General features: G+C 37.0%; 1 protein-coding gene across 12 annotated transcripts in view; it reads right to left on the bottom strand.

Moving 5' to 3' along the window:
* FGF13 (fibroblast growth factor 13) overlaps nucleotides 1-12384 on the bottom strand; it is a 441864-nt gene that overhangs the window by 50066 nt on the left and 379414 nt on the right. For 11 of the 12 annotated variants that reach the window (XM_081125291.1, XM_081125292.1, XM_081125295.1 and 8 more), the window contains one exon: nucleotides 10096-10199. In XM_081125291.1, coding sequence (XP_080981417.1) covers nucleotides 10096-10199 — 104 coding nt within the window. Of the gene's footprint in view, nucleotides 1-1632; nucleotides 1912-10095; nucleotides 10200-12384 lie in introns of those variants that run through there. The other variant, XM_081125293.1, reaches the window with a different exon arrangement.

Raw genomic sequence — 12384 nt, 5'->3', positions numbered from 1 at the left:
ATGTGGAATTTTCTAGCAGTGTGTTCTGGACTAAAAATAGCATTGCATGGCTGCAGAAGTTGGGGAGAAACAGTTTATGCTGATCCTTCCTGTAGTAGATCAACTACTAACAATTAGGACTCTGAACATAAGACGAGTCTGATGCAAACTGCAGCCTTTGTTAGTACAGATCAATGTGACCACTGTTTGGGGTGCCTAGTACCTTGTGGATGTTCCACAAATATCTGGTAGTTGATTGGTTGACAAAGCTTCTGAACCCGTTCATGCCTCAGTTTCTCTGGGAGTATAAATGGGTGACTGAGCTTTCTGAGACTAGATGAAAGAAGAACGTTTTCAGGAAATCTCTCCTTCAAGAGTTATGATACAGTATTGGAAGTACACAGCTTCAGGTCTCCCCTAGGCTTCTTTGGGCAAATAGCCTACAAAGAGGCTCTTTCATTAACACTTCCATTACAGTCCATACAAGGGAATATTTTATACAATATTTGTGAGAATTCTTTAATCAGGCAACCAAACACTTTTGTTATTGTAGCCCTGCTGATTTTGTGGCTAGATTACAGCAATAGATTTGTCATGAACAGGCTTTTTTGTTACAATATTTGCTATATACACTGAAGTTTTACATGTTGGAATCTCACTTCTGAAAGCTATAACTGTCATTTTCTGGTGTTTCGTTGTCAATTATGAAAGTACTATGGAATGATTCATACCCTCCCTCTGGTGAGCATTTTTCATCCTCTGCATTGTAGCAGTCTGCATTCTAACACCTTGGAGTTGGTTATTTACATTTGACTTTTCCAAATCTCTATAATAATTTTTTCTCAGGTAAAAATGGACATCATCTTTAATTCAGGATACTCATGTAATATGCTGACCGAGAATTCTTATACATATCTGAGGCCCTTAAGGAAGTGGATATTATATATTATAACTACTGGCTATATGCAAAATCTACATAAGAAATCAACTGAGGCTTTCCCAGTAGTTACACTTCCAGGACCGTCAAAAGCAGTTAGCATCAGAGTATCTGAGGAATAACTTAATCAGAATGTTAGCACAGACTTGCTATCTGTTCACACATTCAGCCTGGGCAAAACATATTAAATACATTAGTCAGGGGTTTTCCAGTTATTAACCTTGGTTCCAGCTATTATACTGATTAAAGTAATGCTTTCATTTAAACTTTCCCTTTAAGCAGTGCAACCACTGATACTAGTGCTGTTGCCTTCAATTTTTTTGTGTGTCTCAGTCATTTACTTTCTTATATAATCCTCAAATGTTAACACTTGAGAGGATCCATGAAAGGTTATAATTGGGGCCCTTTAACTTATTTTAAATATTCCATGGGGCTGACAAATTACATTATATGCCTTCATTGTTTGTTATATACGTTAATTATTTTAATAAATATTTATTAAAAAGGTAATTTTTACTGGGCATTACTCTATGACTAAGGGGAGGTGAAGAGAAATCAAATTAGTTACTACTTAATGAGTATGATTTGTTAGGTAAACTATTTTAAAACACAACTTTAATGGAAAGAAGGGCAATAAGAAAAAAAGGTCTTTATTGTTTCTGTGGATTAAAATTGTACAAACATTTAAGGCTGCTGTTTTTTTGTTGACTTGCTGTCTGGAGGCTCTACCCATTAATGTGAACGGGGTGTTAAATGCCCACTATGACTGTATTACTATCGTTCTCTCCCTTCCTGTTCATCGAGATTCGCTTTACATAGTTAGGTGCCCCTATGTTGGGTGCATAAATGTTTACAACAGTTGTATCTTCTTGTTGGATTACTCCCTTTATCCTTATATAATGTCCTTCTTTGTCTCTTACCATAGCATTTGTTTCAAACAGACTCACAGATACTGAGAACAGGCTGGCGGCTGTCAGAAGGGAGGGGTTGGAGGGCTGGGTGGAAAGGGAGAAGAGATTAAGCCCAAAACAACAACAACAACAACAACAACAAACTCAAAGACAGACAACAGTGTGGTGATGACCAGAGGGAAGGGAGGGGGGAGGTAGGAGAGGGGAAAGGGGGGGAAAGGGGGAGAAATGGTGAGGGAAGGAGGCTTGACTTTTGGCGGTGAACACATAATACAATATACAGATAGTGTGTTGTAGAATTGTACACCTGAAACCTACATAATTTTATCAACCAATGTCACCCCAATAAATTCAGCTAAAATTACACTGCAACGCTGTAAAGATATTAACAAAACAAAAAATATATATAATTATGCAAACAAGAACGCAGAAACTAAAAATGATATTTGCACCAAGACTTGAGATTCACTGGAGAATTACATAAAATGTAGCCAAAAGTCTTATTTTCTGTTTTATAAAGCTATTAAGCATTACTAAATATGTCTATAGGACAACCTCTAAAGATATTTCATGTCCAGTATAGGATATATATTTAAAACAGAATTATTTTAAATAATTCACCCCATAATAACAACAGAGCAATAAATACAAGATTGGTTTCTTCCATTTGTATCTCCTGTGTGTGTCGTATGTGCGTCCAGGTGTGTGTGTGCACGTGTGTCTGCATTATTCATTACCTACTTACATCTGGCTTTACCTGCTTAATTTCTTCTTCACTGTTCTTGCCAATTATTTTATTCTTTAGCTCCAAGAGACTGGCTTTTTCCCTACAAATATAAATTTTGCTTCTGAGTTAAAGCCATGAGACACTCTTTTAAATATGTGCCCCATGACCTCTCCTTTGGACTATTTTTTCAGCTTGGCCTCAGAAACATTATACAGAGCCAGCCTTGTGCTATTTAGCTACAACTACTCTTGCGCCCTTGATTTCTGAGCAAGTGTGATCCTTAGTCATTCTTTCCCCTATGAAACTAGACCTTCACCCTGAATAATTTACCAGGTTGGGTTACTTTTTTTTTTTTTTTACAGAGACCATGAAGAAAAGGCACTTGACTTTGAAGGTACAACTAACCAGATTTATCTTATTTCATATTCAAATAATACCGAGCTAGGTTTTCTTTCACATTTGAAGGAAACTTCCATTAACTGCGAAAAGAACTAAGTCTGTGAAATAATCTGGGACTTGGGAAATGTATTTCAGGTTTGAAAATTATGCTGATTCGCTGGTATTCTGAAGGAATATCTAAGACGAACACAGCTACTTCAATATATTTTTCAATACAATAATTTTAATGACTTCTAACTCAACAGCACCAACACAATAACTTAAAGCCTCTTTAAAACATAAAATTTAGCTCCCTGAGCTAGCAGAGCCATTCAGCAGCAAATAAAATGTGATTATTTTCTCTGCTTTTCTTCCTGTGAAACAATTTCATTTTCTTCTTTTTTACATTTTCAGTGATACCACTCAGAAATATGTATGTAAGTGTATAACTTCCCTTATACACCATAACCAATTTGTCTGGACTGAAAATGCCCATCAAAAATGTTTATCCCACAGTCACTGAAACCAAAAGTTTGTTAGATGTAGGCACCAAAATTGGGAAACTAAGTTTTCATAGTCAAGACTTTTCTAACTTTATATTAAGTAAATCAAATTCAATAATTTTTGAATTAAATGAAGTATACAAATAAGCTAAAGCTATAATCGGAATTTAAAATTTATTTGTGCCTACTTGTTTAGTAGGGGGTGTTATATGCGATGGCTACTGGCTATATGCAAAATCCATCCATGAAATCAATTTTTATTTGAAAATGATCATTTTCTTCTATATTAAATATGATATGCTCATGTTTGTTTTAAATCTATTTCCTTTTATAATTGACCCAAACCTACTTCCTTAAAGAGCCATAATATTTAAACCAGCACCCTGCACTTAATTCTATTAAATATATAAGCCTCTATGATAAAAACCCTGGAAGTTAAAATTATATGAACTTGCTGATATACAGATCTGACATAACATTTTGCATGCTACAAATGTTTGCTAGGAGTACATTCATCACTCTGAATTGATCGATGAGTTCACCTAAACTTTAACATCCTTTCTATATTAGAATATGAGCTATAACTGTGAAGCCATATCACTGAAAATTAGGTCTTAAATTGTCACACACTAAAATCAGATGAACTAAACAAATCTGTAGAAGTAAGCTCACAGGATAGCTAAATGTACTGAACACCTGAAGCACCTTAACATAAACCAATCCTCTACCCTCAGTATGAAATTAAGACATAAATCAGAATCAAATTTTAATTCACCTGGACAATATAAACCAACCTTCCATTAAAGAATAGTATTTAAGCACAATGACTAGAGTGTTGAACCCATAAAATCCTTTGCTGCTGGATCCTGTTTTTATGATTCTTGTTCAATTGGGGGGGAAAAAGGTTAATTTTTCACTACTTCAATTTAACTATTAGTCATTTCTCAATTTATTAACTAATTATCTTATTTTTCTAAATAGGTTTGTGATTCCTGGAAACAGGTTAAAAACTTGGCTCTTAGGAGCAGGATATTTATTCCAAGTGTTTCTGAACAGATTATTTACTAGTTGCAAAAGAGAGGGGGAAAAGCAAGAACTATATATTGGAAAATCAGACAATATTTTGATTGGATCATCAAAATTTACATCTGTGATGGGAGAAGAAACCTGGTAAGTTAAGGTATGTGGTAATAATCCAGTAAAGAGGAAAATATGTCCCCTTTGTTCAGATTCCAAGTCTGACTGGGCCCCTGGGGTCAAGTTGCACACGCACTGCCTCACTGCCACGGCGTCAGGCTGACTCTCAGAGAGACTTGCTTTCTGGTTTTGCATCTAGTTTGTGGTGGTCCCAAGACCATAAAACAAGGCAGTAAAATCACTCCTGTAAGTCCTTTCTAGAATGGAAAAAGGTTTACTTGTCAAATAATTTCTACTTGTCCACACAATTTAGCTACATTAACCCTAACAATAACCCAAGTAACAGTTTGGACTCTGGAAACAGAAAACTAGTGTTCATGGAAGGTAAGTAATTAGGCAGATAAAAATACTACTGCATTGTGGAACATTTCAAAGTCAAGAAAAAATGCTTTTGGTTTAACTTTGAGTTTTCATTATCCGGTTTCTAATATCTATTATTACTCTTCTACTAAAATAGATCCTAGGACATTAATAATATTTTCATATTTAAGATTCTTGATTGTCTATAGTTAATGTTTATTTATTTCAAGCAATTTTGAAACACGTATTACAAGTAGGTTTATACTATTAAATATTTATACTATTAAGTTTTGAAGAACTCTCAAAAGCATGTGTACAATTCATTATTACTGGTAAAGAAAACCAGAAGGTATGAACAAAGTTGTCCATGCACAATGAATAATTTCCTTATAGTTCCAGAAAGACTTAGTTATATCATGGACAAAAGTAAATGTGTTATGAAATAATGGCTAATTATGATTCTCTGTGCCACAGATGGTTTCTCACTGCCACTTGAGCCTACATCAAGTCTGTCCCTCATGGCAACAAGAAAAAAAAAGGAGGGGGGAGGGTGCAGTGCAAGAATCCTGAGATTAATCACGGGAAGTAAACTGCTATCTCTGTAACAATAACAACATGGAGATATTATTTGTTCATTTAAGGGACAAAAGGGGAGAAGGTACGGTAAAAATGTAAAATTGAATGTAAAAGAAATGAAGGGTGTAGAAGCATAAATGAAAAAGTAGAAAAAGGAAATAAGAAAGCTCTTCCAAGGATCAGCCTTTTTCTACATTTCAAGAAATCGTCCTACAGAAGGTAAAGGCAGTATTTTTGCAAGAGTAGAAAAATAAGATCAGAAATTTCAAATAAAGGATAAAGTACGTATAAATCCATGATTTCTGATTTCATTGCAAGGGTTCTGAATGCTATTCAACGATCATTTTTCTTAGGCCCCCACCAGTTTTTAACCCATGCTACACATTAGCATCAGCTGGGCGGCTTCCGGAAATATTCATGCACAGACCCGACCCTGATATTTTGATACAACTGGTTTGGCTGTAGCACAGAATGGAATTCTTTTTAAAGATCCCCAGGTGATTCTAATAGGTAGCTAAGGTTGAGAACTATTATCTCCTTAGGGATCAGCAAACATTTTTTGTTGGAAAAGGGCAAGATAGTACACAATCTGGGCTTGTGGGCCACAAGGTCTCTGTTACAACCATGAAACTCCGCTGTTACAGCACAAAAGCAGCCACAGACAATATGTGAATAATGGGGTGACTGAATGTGTTCCAATAAAACTTTATTTACAAAACAGGCAGTCGGCCCTATTTGGTCCATGGGCCACAGTTTACCTGCCCCTGGTCATTAGAGTATTTCCTCCTCCCTTTCCCAAAACGACTATTCCAAGCATTCGCCTAAGCCATCCCCATGCCTCTGATTCCAGCAGGCAGCCTCTCATTCTGCTCAGTGGGAAAATACAGATCATCCGCCTGGAAACCCTTCCAGTCCCTCGCCCATCGCCCGCAGGCTTACTGCACCTCCATCCGCCTCTGTCCCCATCTCTTTGCCTCCTATTGCAGCCGTGACCCTTCTTTTCAAAGTGAGCCTAATCCTTCCAGTTGTGCTCAATTCCGTCACCCTTCCCGACTCCTCTGGGGCCCCACTCCATAAAGGATCCCGTTTCATATGTCTTTAAGTTTTCCCTCCCTACTGGCGCTTTCCCTTCAGCTAATAAATATATTCAAGTGTCTTAAGCAAAGAGCCACCAGAGCCTTCGGCAATCTTGTGCCCTCCCCATACTCACCCACAGCTCCCCTTCCCTTAGCAATTCTACGCCTACGGCCTCTACTTCCTCTCTTCCCATTTGCTCACTCCCTAAGCCACTAATCTGGCTTCTGTCTCCACCGAAAGTGCTCTTGTCAAGGTCACTGAAGACCTTCATATGGATAGAACAAGTTCTTGTTTCACTTGTTTTCTCTAAAGCACTTGGCATTGCTGATTGTTCTGAAAACTCTCTCTCTGTTCAGCTTTTGCAATACCATGATATCTGCCACAATGAGTTCGGCTGCTGCTGGCCAGTCCATGCTGCTATTCCCTAATATTATAAATAATCTTTTCTTCTTATGTTACATATTCTCTGAACTATTCTCATGGCACCAACCACCACCTCCTACACGTGACAATAACTCCCACTTTTTATCTCTGCCTCACATCTCTTTCTCAAGCTATGGTTTGTACTCAGGTATCTTTTTTCCCAATTCTGCCCTTTTTCTTTTGTTCTTCATCTTGGTTAATAACTTCACCATTAACCCAACTGCCAAAGGTGAAATTCTCCCTCTCCCTTAGGACCCCTACTAATCTACTATTGTGCAAAATTAAAAAAAAAACAATCTTTACCTGAAGATATTTTATTTTCATATGTGCGGTGAGTGGCCACCATACATATTCAACCATCCATGGTAGTCCTGTTTTCCCTCTAAATCTAATCGGCCACTAAATTCTGATGATTCTACCTCTAAAATAGCTTCTGAATCCATCTCCTTTCAGCTTTTGCCCCTGCAAATGCTTTAAGGTAGTCGTCTGTCATCCCTCACCAAGATTATTTTCAATAACTTTCTAACATTTATTTTACTTGCCCACATTAGTAGCTCCTACTTCACTCTCTTACTTTGCTTCCTCCTTAGGTCACTGTGCAATCCTATCTTCTCTTTGCTAAGTGGCAGCTAACACCTGCATACGGCCCTTCAGCAGCAGACACCATGGTTTTATGTAAGGGAAGACTGATCCTTCCTTTTCCGAATGAAGCATTACATTCATTTAGCTTTTTGGTCACAGGGACACAAGTCGTTGAAGTCATTAAAATAGACTCTATCCTAAGAGAGTCTGAGCACCACACTTTAAATACATAGTTTCTTTTCCTTACTATCAAGTGCATACTGAAGGTTCCTTTTCCTTAATAGAAAATGCACACAGCAGCCTACACTTGCTGCCTGCTGGCTGCCCAACATGGAAAGGAATCTCGTCAATCCACAGGATTACTGGGCAGCCCTCCTCAGAAATGAGCCCACGTTGGCTTTTGCACGTTTGTTAGAATAACGGTCCATTTGAATGGTAGGCTATACATTTTTTGTTTTATTTTATTATTTCATTTTATATTTTCCATCACCCTTTATCCCCTCTATGCCCTCTTCCCCCTCCCCCCACACTCTTGTCCATGTCCATGAGTTCTCTCTCTCTTTTTTTTCTTTTTTGCTCAATCCCTCCACCAGCAGCCCACCCTACCAGAGCTGTCTGCCTGCTCTCTGTCTATGAGTCTGTCTCTATTTTGCTTGGTAGTTCGGTTTGTTCATTAAATTCCATATATGAGTGAAATCATATGGTATTTATTATGCTAAGTGAAAAAAGCCAGTCAGAGAAAGGTAGGCTATACATTTTTAATATCAGTTCCCTAAAGGTAATACTGAATGTCCTAAATTTCCTGAATGAGGGAAACTGACATATTACCTAACTTAAATGACATTTTTTTCATTCTAACATAAATATTATTTCCATTAAAAACAAAACAAAACACCTATTGTAACAAGAATAAAAAATGTCAACTTTTCTCATCATGGCACTACAATGGTGACCACAACTCAGTGAAATTATTTCCTGGAAATTATTTCCTATGCTATCTGGTATTTATCTTCTCAAAAGTATGCCCAGTATATTACATTTCCTTCCCATGCCTAAATAGTAGTTTCAGAAATCAGTCATTTATTTATTAAAAACCTACCTTTGCATCTGGTCCCGTTGAGGTAGTCTGTTGATCTGAATGAGTTCAACTAAAATCCTTCATTATTAAATTATCTTACCTTGAGGCACAAATCTGAAAAGTAAATCCCCTTTCCTATCTTTTATAATAATAGTAATGTATTAATAAAGTGACATATTTCATGAAGTTTGCAATAAATCCAAATCTTTCATTTGTAAAAAGAATAAACCCCCTGCATTTATTAAACAATAAGACAGTTAAAATGGCCTGATAGGAATACTGATAGTGACCAGGCTTTGAGGATTATGCTGATAATTAATATTTTATCATAATACAAAATAGACTACCCAGTTCACCAAATGAATGGGCCCTTTATATTCTTGCTCTTCTCCAACCTCTCTCTCCCATCTTGCCCTCTGAAAAACAGGGTTAGGGCACACTTTCCTTCCATGTCTTCCAAGAGTCTCTCTATATACCTGACTTTGAAATAAATTCTGGAAACATGAGAGAGCAAGAGTAGCTAAAGGTGACTACTTTTGCAGTTGGAGGAATAGATAACCTCCTTCAAGGTTATCTAGTCGAAGTTTTGCAAGAAATTTCTCCATTTTTAACATCTCATCCTTTTTTAAAAAAATACATGAAATTCAAAACAAAGGTTAAAAATATTCATATATTAAGTGGTCTCCTGTAATTTGTAACCAGATCTACTGATAAGAATAAAATCCTAAACCTGGTGTTGTTCCATTTCCGTCTATATTTAAATGTTAAAAAACCCCCACAAAAACCCAAACCCCTTAAATCTTAATTTGGCCCCATGTTCCCAATATTGAATTGTTGTCTACAATGTTTATAAATTTCTTGGGAAAAGTTCTATTTTTTACTCTGTTCATTACAAACTTGTAAGAAAAAGGTAAGCAGAAATGTGCATGTAAGGAGAGGGTGAACTGTTCTTGATGGAAAAATAGTATTTAAAGTAGACACAGCAAACATGAACTAACTGAACTGAAGATAAGAAACAGAAGCACTTCTAGAACTGTCCTTTATGTCCCAGACCTGATCTGAGAAAGAGGTCTCATTAACTTCTTGAGAAATAAACATGGATAAATACATGTTGAACTGAGTTATAGAAATGGCTTTCCCACAGCTGCAAAGCAGGACAGTTACATAAAATAATAACCCAAATGCCACTGTATGCAAAAATGTTTAGTGGATCTTTGATTTTATACCAAAAATGTTAGCGTCAAAGATTAATTAGAAATAAATATCATTTTCACTGGGAGTTAAGTTCTCCTTTCAAATGAGGTTTTTCCATCAAGAACATTCTTTCTTCCATCACAGAAAGCTGCCATAACATATATGCAGTATATTTTATTTCATGTCAGATAAAAACTATAACAGTTAAAACACGAGCTCAGTGAAAGGCTTACCGAGGTGTACAGGTATCCCTCGCTGTTCATTGCTAAATACAGCTTGGTTTGAACTCCTTGAATAGCCACCACTCGAAGTCCCACAGGGATGAGATTAAACAGAGCTGAAATCAAAAAGAATGTGAAAACAATGTTATATTCTGAATTCCACAGATTTCAAAGTTTCCAAAAGCAGGATCTGGTCCTGCAAAAGAGATGTGTGCTTGGTAAGAAAAGACAGACACTATATTTATTTACGCACATACAGATATAGTGTCTCTTCCACCCTTTAGGATACTTGACTCATGGTTGCAGTCACATAACTGGGACTATAAGCACATATACTCAAACACCCTGGAGAAAATGGAAGACAATTCCATGGTTTACATAGTGTTGAAGGTGGGGAATCATAAGTCTTCTGGAGAGATCCAGTTCCAGAAATTGGTCTATATATTAAATAGCTTTATCCTCAACAAATGAAGGTTTTAATCTGCTCCTTAGATAATTGTTGAAATTCACAGAGGCAGTTACAATATAACACATGGGGATAAATTCCTAGAATCTTAGAAAAGACACTAGTCCAATTCTCTCATCTAAATTATATTATTTCCATTGCAACAACCCAAAAATAAATCCAGGCCTTGAAAAAAAAAAAAAAAAAGGCATTTTTGTACTCATGTTCCCAGAGTAGTATTTCTTAAAGAACCAACATTTTCCAAGATAGGGTTGAGAGGGGTCTTAGCTTTTAATCTCTAGGAGCAAAGCTTATAGGAATAAAGATAATGAACTTGATGGGTTGATTTCTTTTTAATTAATTAATTTTTGCAAAACAGTTGTAAGTGGGCATCCAGCTAATGCCAAAGAGGCCTTCATCTCTCCATTTTAAGGTTTGACTGTGTGAAACTTACACCCAGGCTCTCCTCACAATCATACACCACTCACTGGAGAAAACCAGTGGGCGTCCTCCCCCTACCAGCTGTCTCCTCCCTCCTACACCCTGAATAAAAATAAAACAGTACATTTTTAAAGTGTAGTGCTTGCCACACACATCTTTTGAAAAGAGTCTATGCACCTTTCTCTCAAGAGACCTAGACCAATGTTGATGATTTTTGTTTTGGTGAAGAAGATAAATCAGTCTGCTATCATTTCTGTGAACAAGAATATATAAAGGAGTCACCTCACGGGTAAGAATGGTTTTTCTGAGATCTCTTATCTTGGTGCATATAGATTCTGCTGCAGTAGATGGGGTTATATGGATGATAAATATTAAGGAACAGCTAAATATTCCTCGGTGAGCCTACAATGTATCTTCCCTTAAAATCAGGGCGCTACCAAAGAGAAGCTAGGACATGCTGTACAGTTCAAAATCAAGTTTTCCTACCACATGTCCCTGATGGCACTTCATTCAATACTCATCATATTAAAGCTGTGCCCTTCTGTTATGTGAGGTAAAGCAAAGTAATTTGCACAGATTGCGAGCCAGGATCTCATGCTATATTTGACAATGCAATGCACAGGAAAGAACGCGGAGATCTTTGAGCACGTCACGTATACATCTCTTTCTGCTGACGATGCCTCGCTCAGGGCAGGCGCTCGCACACATCTGTGGACTGCTAGCAATGTACATGGTAAACAGGATAATATTGGATTTTTGCAAAGTAATAGATCACAATCCCATTACATAAAAGTTAATAGTTTAAGAATTCTGAGATCTAAAAAACCAAAGTAAACCAAACCAAAACCTCCATATGGGTCTAGTTTAAAAGCCATACCACTAGCCCGGCCGGGCGTGGCTCAGCGGTTGAGCGTCGACCTAGGATCCAGGTGATCGGGGTTCGATTCCCGGTCAGGGCACAGGCCCGGGTTGCGGGTTCGATCAATGACTCTCTCATCATTGATGTTTCTATCTCTCTCTCTCTCCCTCGCCATTCCTCTCTCTGAAATCAATAAAGATATATTTTTAAAAAAATAAAATAAAATAAAAGCCATACCACTAGACAACTAGACAACCAGCATTTGTCTTAATCCTAGCTCAGTCATACTAAAAGATGACAGAGTATGATAAATGGAATCCAGAACTGCTTATACAGCTCCACGTTTTACAATATTCTGAATCTCCCTAGTTCTCTTAATGCAGCTTATAACAAGTAAAGAGAGATTGATTTCTCACTGTGTACCCCGACTACTTTCTGATGTGGGTTTTAATGAGCAGTAGAATGCTTAAACTCCAAACATCAGAGAGCAGAAAGAAGAGACGCAAAGAACAGTAATTGCATTGTGAATAATGTTATTAACTATATAGTAGAACCT

Source organism: Miniopterus schreibersii, assembly GCF_964146895.1.
Source record: "Miniopterus schreibersii genome assembly, chromosome: X".
Taxonomy (NCBI): Eukaryota; Metazoa; Chordata; class Mammalia; order Chiroptera; family Miniopteridae; genus Miniopterus; species Miniopterus schreibersii.
Note: the sequence above shows the minus strand (reverse complement) of the source record. Positions and strands in the feature narration are given on the sequence as shown.